General features: G+C 51.9%; 2 protein-coding genes across 2 annotated transcripts; both read right to left on the bottom strand.

Annotated features, from left to right (window-relative positions):
* Positions 1 to 732: 732 nt before the first annotated feature.
* On the bottom strand, positions 733 to 2,715 carry PUNSTDRAFT_154759 (uncharacterized protein; the record flags this gene model as incomplete). The annotated part of the gene is made up of 16 exons (XM_007379607.1): positions 733 to 752; positions 807 to 839; positions 889 to 1,004; positions 1,061 to 1,170; positions 1,221 to 1,252; positions 1,308 to 1,494; positions 1,550 to 1,588; positions 1,641 to 1,658; positions 1,711 to 1,827; positions 1,884 to 1,999; positions 2,053 to 2,058; positions 2,111 to 2,204; positions 2,261 to 2,402; positions 2,457 to 2,473; positions 2,528 to 2,583; positions 2,637 to 2,715. 16 exons carry the CDS (start codon positions 2,713 to 2,715, stop codon positions 733 to 735), a joined length of 1,182 nt encoding a protein of 393 aa, XP_007379669.1.
* Positions 2,716 to 3,442: 727 nt separating this feature from the next.
* PUNSTDRAFT_80103 (Sec8 exocyst complex component-specific domain-containing protein) lies at positions 3,443 to 9,199 on the bottom strand. The gene is made up of 18 exons (XM_007378921.1): positions 8,600 to 9,199; positions 8,474 to 8,523; positions 8,301 to 8,418; positions 8,045 to 8,246; positions 7,823 to 7,991; positions 7,661 to 7,763; positions 6,890 to 7,611; positions 6,750 to 6,833; positions 6,578 to 6,700; positions 6,126 to 6,522; positions 6,011 to 6,072; positions 5,700 to 5,957; positions 5,511 to 5,651; positions 5,278 to 5,459; positions 4,992 to 5,225; positions 4,727 to 4,937; positions 3,611 to 4,675; positions 3,443 to 3,551 (listed from the first exon to the last, which is right to left on the bottom strand). The coding sequence occupies exons 1-17, from the start codon at positions 9,030 to 9,032 to the stop codon at positions 4,487 to 4,489; spliced, it is 3,678 nt and encodes a 1,225-aa protein (XP_007378983.1). The 5' UTR covers positions 9,033 to 9,199; the 3' UTR covers positions 3,443 to 3,551; positions 3,611 to 4,486.
* Positions 9,200 to 10,606: the final 1,407 nt, after the last annotated feature.

Here is a 10,606-nt window from a genome sequence, read left to right as displayed (position 1 = left end):
AGAATGCAGGTCATGTGATGCTACGTTATCTTGAGAAGTTGAGTAGGTAGGGTATATTCACAGCCAGAGTATTTCCTTACAAACTACATTTGTACAAATTTCTTTATGTTGATTTATACTTCATCCTCAAATTGCTGTCCAAACACGTTTTGCATTTACAATAAAACATAAAAATATATACATCTATGGTAGGTGACCTTCCATATATAAATATATTGCTACTTCTCTACTCCAAGTAAAAATTTAATTTTGACGGGAGTTTTAACAAATGATATAGATTTTCATAAAAAAAATGTCCAAACGTAATTTGTAATGAAAGACTCTGGCTGTGATTACCGGGCACGGTCCCTAATAGTAAACAGGATCCAGCCCTGCACTCCGGGGTTTGAATTCGCGTCTTTTTGTGGACCACGTAAGCCGACACACCGCTAAGCACCGGGTGGATAAGTATTTCATACATGTAGTAAGTACTCTATCTCGTGAGGAGATTAGCAAAAACAGAGCCGTGACTGTCCAACTGTTTACTGTGACTGCATGGCGAACTCGGTCCGGATACGATTAAGTAGGCTGTATATGCGTTCTCAGGGGCGACGCTGCCTAAGGTGTGCCGGGGCCTTGATGTCTTTATTTGAGAGCTGAAAGGCTGACGCATTCTAGAACGATATATTACGCAGATACAGGCTGATCCATTTGACGTAAGGACGACAGGGACAGCGATCAGACATGCGCAGCTCAAGGCAAGTTCGGCTTCACTGAAAAAAATGCGATCAGTGCTTGAGTGCGGACTAAGCGATGTTAGTATGAACCTGCATCGACCCAAAGGGGCTGGTCGGAGCCATCTATAGGCAATATGAATAAGACCAACTTTTCGGTTCAGCAGTAGCTTACCAGGGTTGGGCGACACGCTGAGGATGTAGGTGCTGTCGAAGGCACCTGCAGCCCATACGCTGAATCCCACCAAAGTCGGGAATGCTTGCTTCACGTAGGCCAATTCTTGCCCCAGGCTGCATACGCTGGGCGTCAGATCACCACGAATTCCAATGAGCATAAAGGAGCTTACTCGGTTTCGCAGGACGCGGTGTTTCCCCCACCCGTCTCCGAAAGGATTGCCTGCCTGTTTCCGTTCTGCTGGAGCCAGTTCACAAGGGTCGTCAGGACGTCAACGTTGTTCTTTCACCCGTCATTAGTGCAATCTGGTAAAACATATACTGATAATCTACCGTAACACAGTCCGCGTGCGTTCCGGAGTTGTCTACGTCCAATCCTGTGTCAAGCAAGGTCAAGAAGGCCATCGTCAAGAAACCCACCAGAGTCGAGATACTTGTGTACGTCGAAGAGGAGCTTGCTGGTGCCGCCAATCGGGTCGGTAACCTTGAGCAGGTACGGCCCAGCCTCCGTGGGAAGAGCTTGCGCGCTGGCCCAGGACGAGCCGGGAATGAGGATGGCTTGTGAGGTGGCGCCAGCGGAGCGAATAGCGTTGACCGCAGCTTGCACCTGACGGTACAGGTCGCATTGAGTTGTAAAAGTTGAGAGACGATCTCCATCTCACCGAAGTAGCCCAGGCTCCGAGGTCAGGTACATCGTGGGGCTTGAAGGTGGTCAGTGCTTTCAGCTCACAGTAGCGCATGACGGATACTAACCTCATTCATGACGCCAAACTGGTAATATCGCGAGTTAGTTGAGGAAATGTATTGGCCTTATTCCACGTACGATGACATGGGACTGGCTGGCGTAGTGCGCAGCAAGTAGAGACCAGAGGCTTGCGAATTGGTCGTTGGTTGGGCCGCCTTGGCCGATGATCTGTCCGTTCAGCCTCGCGTAGTTATGCTGATCGTATACTTCAGACGAAATAATTTCATCCAACATCGTCGAAGAATACGTACGACGTCCACGATAACATAGCCGCCAGTGGCAAGAGCAGCGTTGACGGTTGCATCATAGCGACTGAGGAAACTCTGATTCAGAGGCCCGCCAAGGGTCGGCTGCATCTCCGACCACGCTGCGGTCGAGCGAGTCAGTTGCAGCTCGCTGACACAATCGGGCATGCATTACCAAACGCTGACCGAAGGTGAGCACTATGCCTCGTTGGAATTTGTCGCATTGCACTCACGAATACGGAAAAGATTCGCGCCTTGCGAGGCGAAGTGAGAGTACTGAGATACCGGTGGGCTGACACTGTTGTCGACGAACGAGCCATCGGTAGCCTACGAGCATTCAATCGGTTCAGACGCCATGTGCATGAGCAACGATATAGACTCACAGCGCTGAAATCGTAGCCAGCAGTATTGACACCACCGAGGCGCGGCAGACTCCCACTCGGGGTCGGGGTCGGGGCGCTGCTCGACGAGATCGTGGATGACGCGCTGCTAGAGGTGGCGCCGGGACTTCCAGGCAAGCATTGGCTGGGTTGTACGAGTCAGTCAAGAAGACGCAAGCGGAACCGTAGCTGTATCGACCTGTAGTAGCTGTTTAACTGTGACGACAGCTCATGAGTGGGTGGCGACTACTGCAATGGTGGCTAAATCACCTCAGTGCAGACGAATGGAGACTGGCACGCAGTGGCACCAGTCCAACCAATGCCACCTGAGGATGTTTGTATGGGCGTGGATTCCGAGTGAAAGCCTTGATAGACATACCACATTGCGCATACTCTGAAGCCTGGGAGAGAGCTCCCGGGACAGCGAGGAGGGTAGCAAACAGAGCCAGAGACTTCATGACTGCGCCGGGGAGTGCGATGGAGGAGCTCACTGTCCCAGCCCAAGCCCCAGCAGCTTTTTATGCGCGACGCTAAATGCACGCCTGACGGTCAACATGCAGACCAATACAATTGCCGGATTAACCGCGGGTTTCCTTGAGGACGCAACGCCGTTGCGCTTCCTGATGCAGGAAGTGGGTGCGTCTATTAGCATCATATTAAGAGTATCCGAGTATTTCCCAGGCGTGGCCCGGTGTCTGTGACAGTGGTGCCGGCGGAACGTTGGATGTCAAGTGCAGATGGGTGTAGACACGGGGCACCCATGGCCGAATAGATATTGTATGATGCTGGGGCGCAACTTGAAGAACGCGAAGCTCCCTGCGCGACTGTGATCTCACGTGATGCCATGGCGTCACCGAGAAATCCCGTGCTCGCGATCCGTTTTCGACAGAAACCTCGCGATGACCTCGGCCGTCGACCGCAGACAGATTCTATCGCTCTATCGCTCGTTGCTCCGCCGGAGTCATGCGCTTCCAGTCGACTATCTTCGGTGCGCCCCCCACGCTTTGCATCCTCATTGATCCTCACCTCCCATCAGAGCATTCTTTCACATCAAGTCCGGCGACACCGTCCGTGCAATTCTAGAGACCGATCCGAAAAACGCGCCATTGCTCAAGTCGAAGCTCAAACGAGCAAAGGCGGTGCGTGGCAGCTGATATGGCGACTCCACCAACTCATACACATGCAGGACCTCCGGACGCTGCAAGCCGCTTGTGCAGGCGATAGGCGTGCGTTCGACCGCGCACTGGACGAAGCTTACGGCAGAACAGGTCGGTTGAGATGGGAAATCATGAAGGTGCGTCTACAGTCGGTCGTCAGCCGACCAATCATAAGTCATTCCAAACACCATCGCAGCCACTACTTGCGGACTCGGATGCTCCCTTGCCACCCCGAATTATACCCGCGGTTGAGAAATCCCGTCCCCCCGTTTACTCGCCGGAGTTGAAGGCTCTACTTCATTCCACGTATTCGCGCACCACGAAGCCCCTTAACTCGAAGAGCCTGATCACACCTCCGACAATGCCTCCTCGAGCCGATCCGACATCCGAAGATGCTCGATTGCTTGGACCGTTGAGCAAACGGCGACAAGTCAACATACATTGGCGTTTCTTCACGCAGCAATGGAAGAAGATACTTCCCCCGCTTGAAGTACGGGTGCGAAGAATAGACGACGATGGACCCGCCAGTAGTTCAACACATGATGTGTCTCGTGCTGGTATTCGCCCAATAGGATTACAAGGGTCTGGCGTCCGAGACCAGGCAGAAGCCATAGCTGGCCCGTCCTATGTGTCGAAGCCCATGACAAGACGAGAACGCATCGCGCTAGGAGTACAGGAACTCGCCAATCCTTCACCCTCTCCGCACCCTGTTCAGGCGAAACGGACACTCAGGAGAGCTTACAAAAGGCTACTTGGGAGGACACCTGACTTGACGTACTCATACTCGGCATTACCGGATGCACGACCAAGGAACACTGTTTACTCAGTATCCCTTTCTCCAAGTGCGCTTGCCGCTTCCTTGTACTCAAGCGCCAATCGGCTACCGGACGTAGATCCAGCAGATTTGGCCTGGCTACAGCGGGCTAGCACCAATGCGGCGAAGTGACAGTACAGAGTCAGTCGGTGTCTATCTTTCCCCTGCAGCGAGAGTATGCGGGTGTCGCATGAAAGCAGATCCATTCCACACTTGTTCAAGGTTCGCGAAACACCATAAATACAAGCCGGCTCTCCATCAATACTCGCTATCCTTCTCCAGCTCCATTCCGTGCAAATCAATCACGTACATGCCATAGTTCCTATCTGTAGCTTGCGCCCTGCCGGCTTCGCCTTGCGTTGGATCTACGCCACATTGTAGATTCAGCATGGTTTCGTACTCCTCGAAACTGAAGAGCTGTTTCTGACGAATGCTGTCCAACATAGCCTAGGTTGTTATCAGCGGCTGCAAATTCGCTCTGGGTATCAGAGTTCTCACTGTCGGCGTCATGTCGAACATTTGCCAGTAGCGCTTGGCCCGATCAAACTCTGATGCCGACGAATCGTTGATCACGGTCTTGATGCTCTGCTGGAGGGTGACCATGTTGCGGTTAAGCTTGCTAACACCGAATGAGTTGACACGTCGTATGCGCCTTCCCTGCGCAATCAGGAGATGTTCCATCAAGTGTCCTAACCCCTCGAACACAAACCTATAACCACTGCTTAAAAGATCAGCAGAATAGTGCAACTCAAACGTCACGTACTCGTGTTCGCGCACGGAAAGAGTGTTTGAAACAGCCTCATCACAATCTGCTATCTCAGCAGCAAGGTCAACAACGTGAGGTTCCGGTTCGGGATTGTCGCGTTCGGGTGCGTAATCCCCTTCCTGCGTCGCCAAATTCAGATGTAACACCGTTCGACACCTAACGTCTATCCTGATTGTGAAAAGAATGAGCTCAGAAAGCAGGTCGAATGTCTGCAAAAGGGCACGATATCGGCTGTCGGACATCGTGGTTAGTGTTCGCCTGTGATGGCACGAGAACCACTCACAGAGCCATGTCTCGAGACAAGGGCAGCTGTAACTGCTCATTCGGCATTACGGGTGGCATTATTGGAAGTTGAGGAGTGAAAGGCGTGGCGGCGGACAATGGATCTAATCTCAACGGCGTCGTTGGCGACATGGCTTCTTCAGGCACGGCTTTCAGGTTGTTGAGTTCGGTGGAAAACCACGCCTTCGCAAATCGTCATGCTTTACTCAACGCGCTCGCATAGGGAGCACTTACGACACTATGATAAAGGCTACTCAATTCCGCCAAGTTTTGAATGGATGCCACCAGGTCATCGGATGCCAGAGAGCTACCGCTGATGATAGAAAGTTCGAGATGAGTTTCTTGTCGACACAATTGACGTCGCTTGTTCTCGTCCTAGGAGAAATTTAGCGAGAGAAGTCAGCGAAGGCGGGGAACACCCACCGCGGTCTTCAGCAACTCAGAGAGACAGGTACTGATTTCGTTCCTCTGAGCCCACCTTGCGGGGATAGATATTCGAGGTATTGCCTCAGGGCTCGAGTTCGCCTTGCCGGACGCGAGTGACTGATAGCGGTCACTGCAGCGCTGATAGAATTGTATGATGACCGAAAGAATAAGGCGGGAGTAATTGTCTCGATGGAATGGTGTAGTTCGAAGCATGGCACATAGGGAATTAATCAGCGCCATGAGTTGGGTGGCAGCCTACGGGGATCAGCTCATCATCATATCATCACATCGACACCAGACTAGTTCACCTTCGCCAACGGTTGCGCTGAGAATCTTAGAGACGCAGGATCCGGTTGGAACGCCTCAGGGCCTGAGTTCTCAATGTCAAAGACAAAAAAACATACGAGACTGTGAAATGCGCACCCGACAATGCTTGATGGAATAGGATGGATACCTTGTCTTCCAGTTGTGGAAGATATACCCTGAGGACGAATTCATCCAGAATTGTACTGGATGCTCGAGCAGATTCTAGGCCGGCGGGTAGGATTTCTGCGACGCGATCCAGAAAGGCCAAAGTAGGCTGGAATAAAACGCTGACATGAAAGGCATCGGGCCGCACAAGAAGGCGGTGATGCTGGTTGGTCCCAAGCATCCGGTCATCCATCCCAACGACGGCGAGAGTAGCTTGTACTAATCCCTCAGAGGTACCATGAACTAAACCTGGCACACTGTCACGCAAAACCTGAGCGAGCTCATTCTCGTGATCTTTCAACGCTTTATTTGTGAGCTTGAGATCGGTGTCAGCGAATCGGAAAATAGGCTAGATGCGGTTTCACGATCAGGCGCAGTGACTGTTAGGTTGGCTGATTTCCAACCTTGGATTTGTCCCTAGAGTATTTGCCTTCCCGCAGAACTTCGTTAACTGACACCATGAGATTCCTGCCTGGGATTGCGCCTTGCTCTTCGTCCATCAGATAATCGTACAGTAAGGTCCGCAGCTAATAGAGGTATGAGCATGAAACCGTAGCACCGCCATTATCATCGTACCTCCGCTTGGACAGGAGTCCAAATCTCTGCCAATGGAAACAGAGAACCAGGCTTCGCACCCGATGAGTCCCTGAAATCCCTCCTCTGCCGAACTGGGCATTAGCATATATGCATTCTACCGACGAATGAATGGTACTGACAGAGCCAATGCGGTTGGCCACTTCGTAGATCACCCGTAGGCCTTGCATCACAGCGTCCAACTTGGAATACAGCGTCCAAAAGAAGTCACGTAATGTTTCGTGGTCCAATTGCTTCGCGGTCGACTCCAAGGCAGACAGTCTCAAAGACTGCGCGCTTAGGAGGCCTGTCTTCGTTGGATCAACCATTGCGCCGCCACCTAAGCCCGCCACCGAATCCATCCCACCGGGTATGACAGTAAGGCCGGAAGTGAACACGTAAATACCATCCAACCGACCTGAGGCAGGAACGGTGGTGCCGTAAACCGAGCTTCGTCGCCCGTATTCTGCACGTTCGGCAACCTCGTCGACAGTGCTCTCAACCAAGTTGTATATCTCTGTAGGGACACGTTGGGCAACGACATCCAAGCCGCTTCCAAGCCTCCCTAACACAGCTAGAGATTCCAAGAGCATCTCGATGTACGCGAATGAGTCTGTTTCCGGGTTTCGTGAATCCATTTCTGGGGATATTGATTGCACTTGCGAAGAAGGATTGCCGGAGGGCCCCTGCGACGAACGGGAGAAGTTCGGTTCGCTGAGGTCGTAAGGAGACTCATTTGGCCGTAATGTGAGGTTGTCCATGTAACGAGAAAGTCGTGAACGGTGAGAAGTCGGGGAGGTTGGTAAGGTGAGATCCAGTTTCACCTCATCCATGAGCGGTTCGTCTTCATACTCCACACGTCGGACTGTTCAAGGGTAAGTTGCAAAGGTTGGGCACAAGGTACAATCACGTACATGTCTGTTGGCCAGCAGCATATACGGCCCATCGAGAGTCGCACCAAAATGATTTCAAATAAAGATGAGCGTGCAGCTCCTCGACCAGGATCTCTCTAAGAGCCTACTCGATGATGCCAACTCAGCACGACCGTGGACGCGCAGAGACAGTCAAACACTCACGGTCTCCTGCCCGTTCAAGTAGCTTCGTAGATCGGCCACGGCGCCAATATCTAGCATGTCCGACCTATTGATCATCTTGAGACTACGTACGAGGAGTACTGCCGCATGTAGAAGACGTTTCTCGGACATAAGGCTTTCCAATATGTCTGGAACTGTCTTGAGAAATTCACTAGTGCAGTATGAGCTTTGTGTTCCAGCGGAGGAACAAATTGATATCGGTACATTTGGTCCAAAATACGGATCATCTCTTCCACGGTTTGGCCTCTAGACCAAAGTTGCATCAGATCAGCCCGCTTTCCCCCCAACATGTCTTTAGCTTCTGCAAGAGCGTTTCGAGCCTCCTTTAATTGATCCTGTGCCGTACCCAGATGAGATAGCAATGATGCGTGATGGGGCAATGCAGCATCGAATGCGCGGTAATGCTCTGTGTTATATGATAAACATCATTATGCAGATTCGTTCGCGAGGCAGCACATACCGTCCACCGATCCTTTCAGGGCTTGAGAAAGCATTCGACCTGTTTGACGGAAGGACTTGATGTCTTTCCCAGTTGACCGTTCGTCCAGTAACTGTAATGCGAGATCCACAGGATTGAACTGTGAATAGCTTCAAGTCAGGCGGCATATCCATCGACCAGCATGATACTCATACGTCGGGGTCAATGACAAACTCCCACTCGTCCCTGATCTCATCGAGTATAGCTGCACGCAATAGGTTATGGACAAGGCATCGTCGGGGCCCTGGCGATTGAGCGAAGACCGTAAGACGACGACGTACCATCGATATCGCCCGCCCGAGCCTTGCGAGTGGTCTTCCGTCCTGGTACCCTTTCTTTGATCCTTTGTTGATTCAATCTCTGCAGCTCTCGTTCTCGTTCCCGTTCTCGTTCTCGTTCCCTCTCATATTCGATGTCGACGCTATCCTGTGTTCGTTTCCGCTCCCCTGCGCTCCGGAACGCAGACATAACCGCGGACAACGACGTTGGGGATAGCTCTGACTCGTCTGTGCCATTGGTACCCGCCCTAGACCTTGTTGGAATTGATGACTGAGGCGTAGTCGTACCTTGGCTGCTGCCATTGCGCGGCCTGCGACTTCGCGAAGCATCCGAGCGAACACTCATGGCATCTGAGTCCCTTGGATATCCGTTAGCACGAGAAGACGAGGTACCGGCCTCAGATGCAGCGTAGTCGGGCGGGACTCTGGCGCGCATCTCAGATCTTTGCGGTCGCGAGGGCGCGCCTGGGGATCCAGCTATGGAACTGGGCGTATTCGGGCGAGAGGGTCGGCTGATCTGAAGGGGTCTGGTGCTAGTGGTGGCGTAACCATCTTCGTTGCCATTAGATGTCGGAACGGAACGAGCAGGACGAATGGAGGGATTTGTCGGGAAGGCGGGTGCTCGAGACATGTCAAGACCGAAACTTGGAGAGCCAGCGCCACATTGTATAACCAATTATCTCTGCAAGGTCGCATGGACACCGCTACATAACTCTATATATGAATATGTTACTTGGATACTTGTGATGCATCATAGCCGTCATGAGAGCCAGAGCGTGAAGATATAGGTACCTTGAACCCTGGCGTATTTGTTGCGAATCATACTTATTCCCAATAAGTATGCTGCATTGACCCGGACGCCTAGAGCGCCTGCAACTCATGCGACACGCAAACGTTGCAACGCGCGGAGCAGTTTGCGCAATGCATTGCTTGCCTCAGGTATGTCATATTTGATCCGATGAGGACCACCATGCATTGTCGACCATAAGTATATATTACCTGAGCTTGCTTAGGTATCTCTCGACCCGGAACTTATGCAGTGCAGATTCACTGCCTTTATCAGCTACTGCCATGTGACATTGAACAGGTTCCCACGCGACAAAACCAGCTGCCTAAATAAGTCAACAATACGACTGGCACGCGCAGCAATTATCAATAATCACGGATAATATAAGGCTAAGCTCATGCACGATCCGGAAACATCACGTGAGCTACGTCACATTACCGTCACAGTCCTAATTTGGTAAAAACGACTGTCCCTCCGCGACGACGAGCTGCGTTCAATCCGCCCAACGTACATCCGACTATACTAGACTACCAGCCTACAGAAACAGTGAACTGCTTCACCTCCAATGATGCAGCTGCATTGGCATCAGCTGCATTTCCCCGATGAGACTGCTCTGACTTTGTCCGAATTCTCATTTCACAGCTAGTTCGGTGTTGATATTGGGAAATCCGTAGGTGACAGTATCAAAGACAAGGCTCAGGAGTCCCGGAGAGTGCACAGTGAGCAACGAGGACGACGACGAGGCGACACAGGCTCCTGAACCAGCCGCTCGTATCGCGTCGGTACTCCCAAATCCGAGCGGTGAGGTCGGTGCAAGGGACTCGGGACATGATTAGTAAACAACATGTGATCTGTGAGAAGCACCTGCCTGTTATATCATGAAGTTTGGGGGAGTACGACGCGATAGAGCGGCTGGCAGATCTTGTATTTCAAATTCTCGGCTTCACTCGGCATACATGCCTAAGAATGAACCTAGGGTTCGAAAGAGTTGTTCTCCGTCTTGCCAGCGCACCGGTCGTGTGATCGTCTTCTCGGGCTCACGCATGTCTACTGATAAGATAACACGTCTGGAGACCACCCGAAAATGGACTGAAGAAGAGCTGAGGGAAATTGTTTTCCGGAGATTTGGGGTCCGTGCATGTCGGTGGCAACTGCAGGCAGGGCAGAGCTTGCGCGCAGGCAAAGATGTAGTGGGTATTGCAGCTACGGGCCAAGGGAAACTC

The sequence above is a fragment of the Punctularia strigosozonata genome (genome assembly GCF_000264995.1).
Source record: "Punctularia strigosozonata HHB-11173 SS5 unplaced genomic scaffold PUNSTscaffold_1, whole genome shotgun sequence".
In the NCBI taxonomy this organism is placed as follows: domain Eukaryota; kingdom Fungi; phylum Basidiomycota; class Agaricomycetes; order Corticiales; family Punctulariaceae; genus Punctularia; species Punctularia strigosozonata.
The sequence above is the reverse complement of the archived record's forward strand: the minus strand, read 5'-3'. Positions and strand labels throughout refer to the sequence as shown.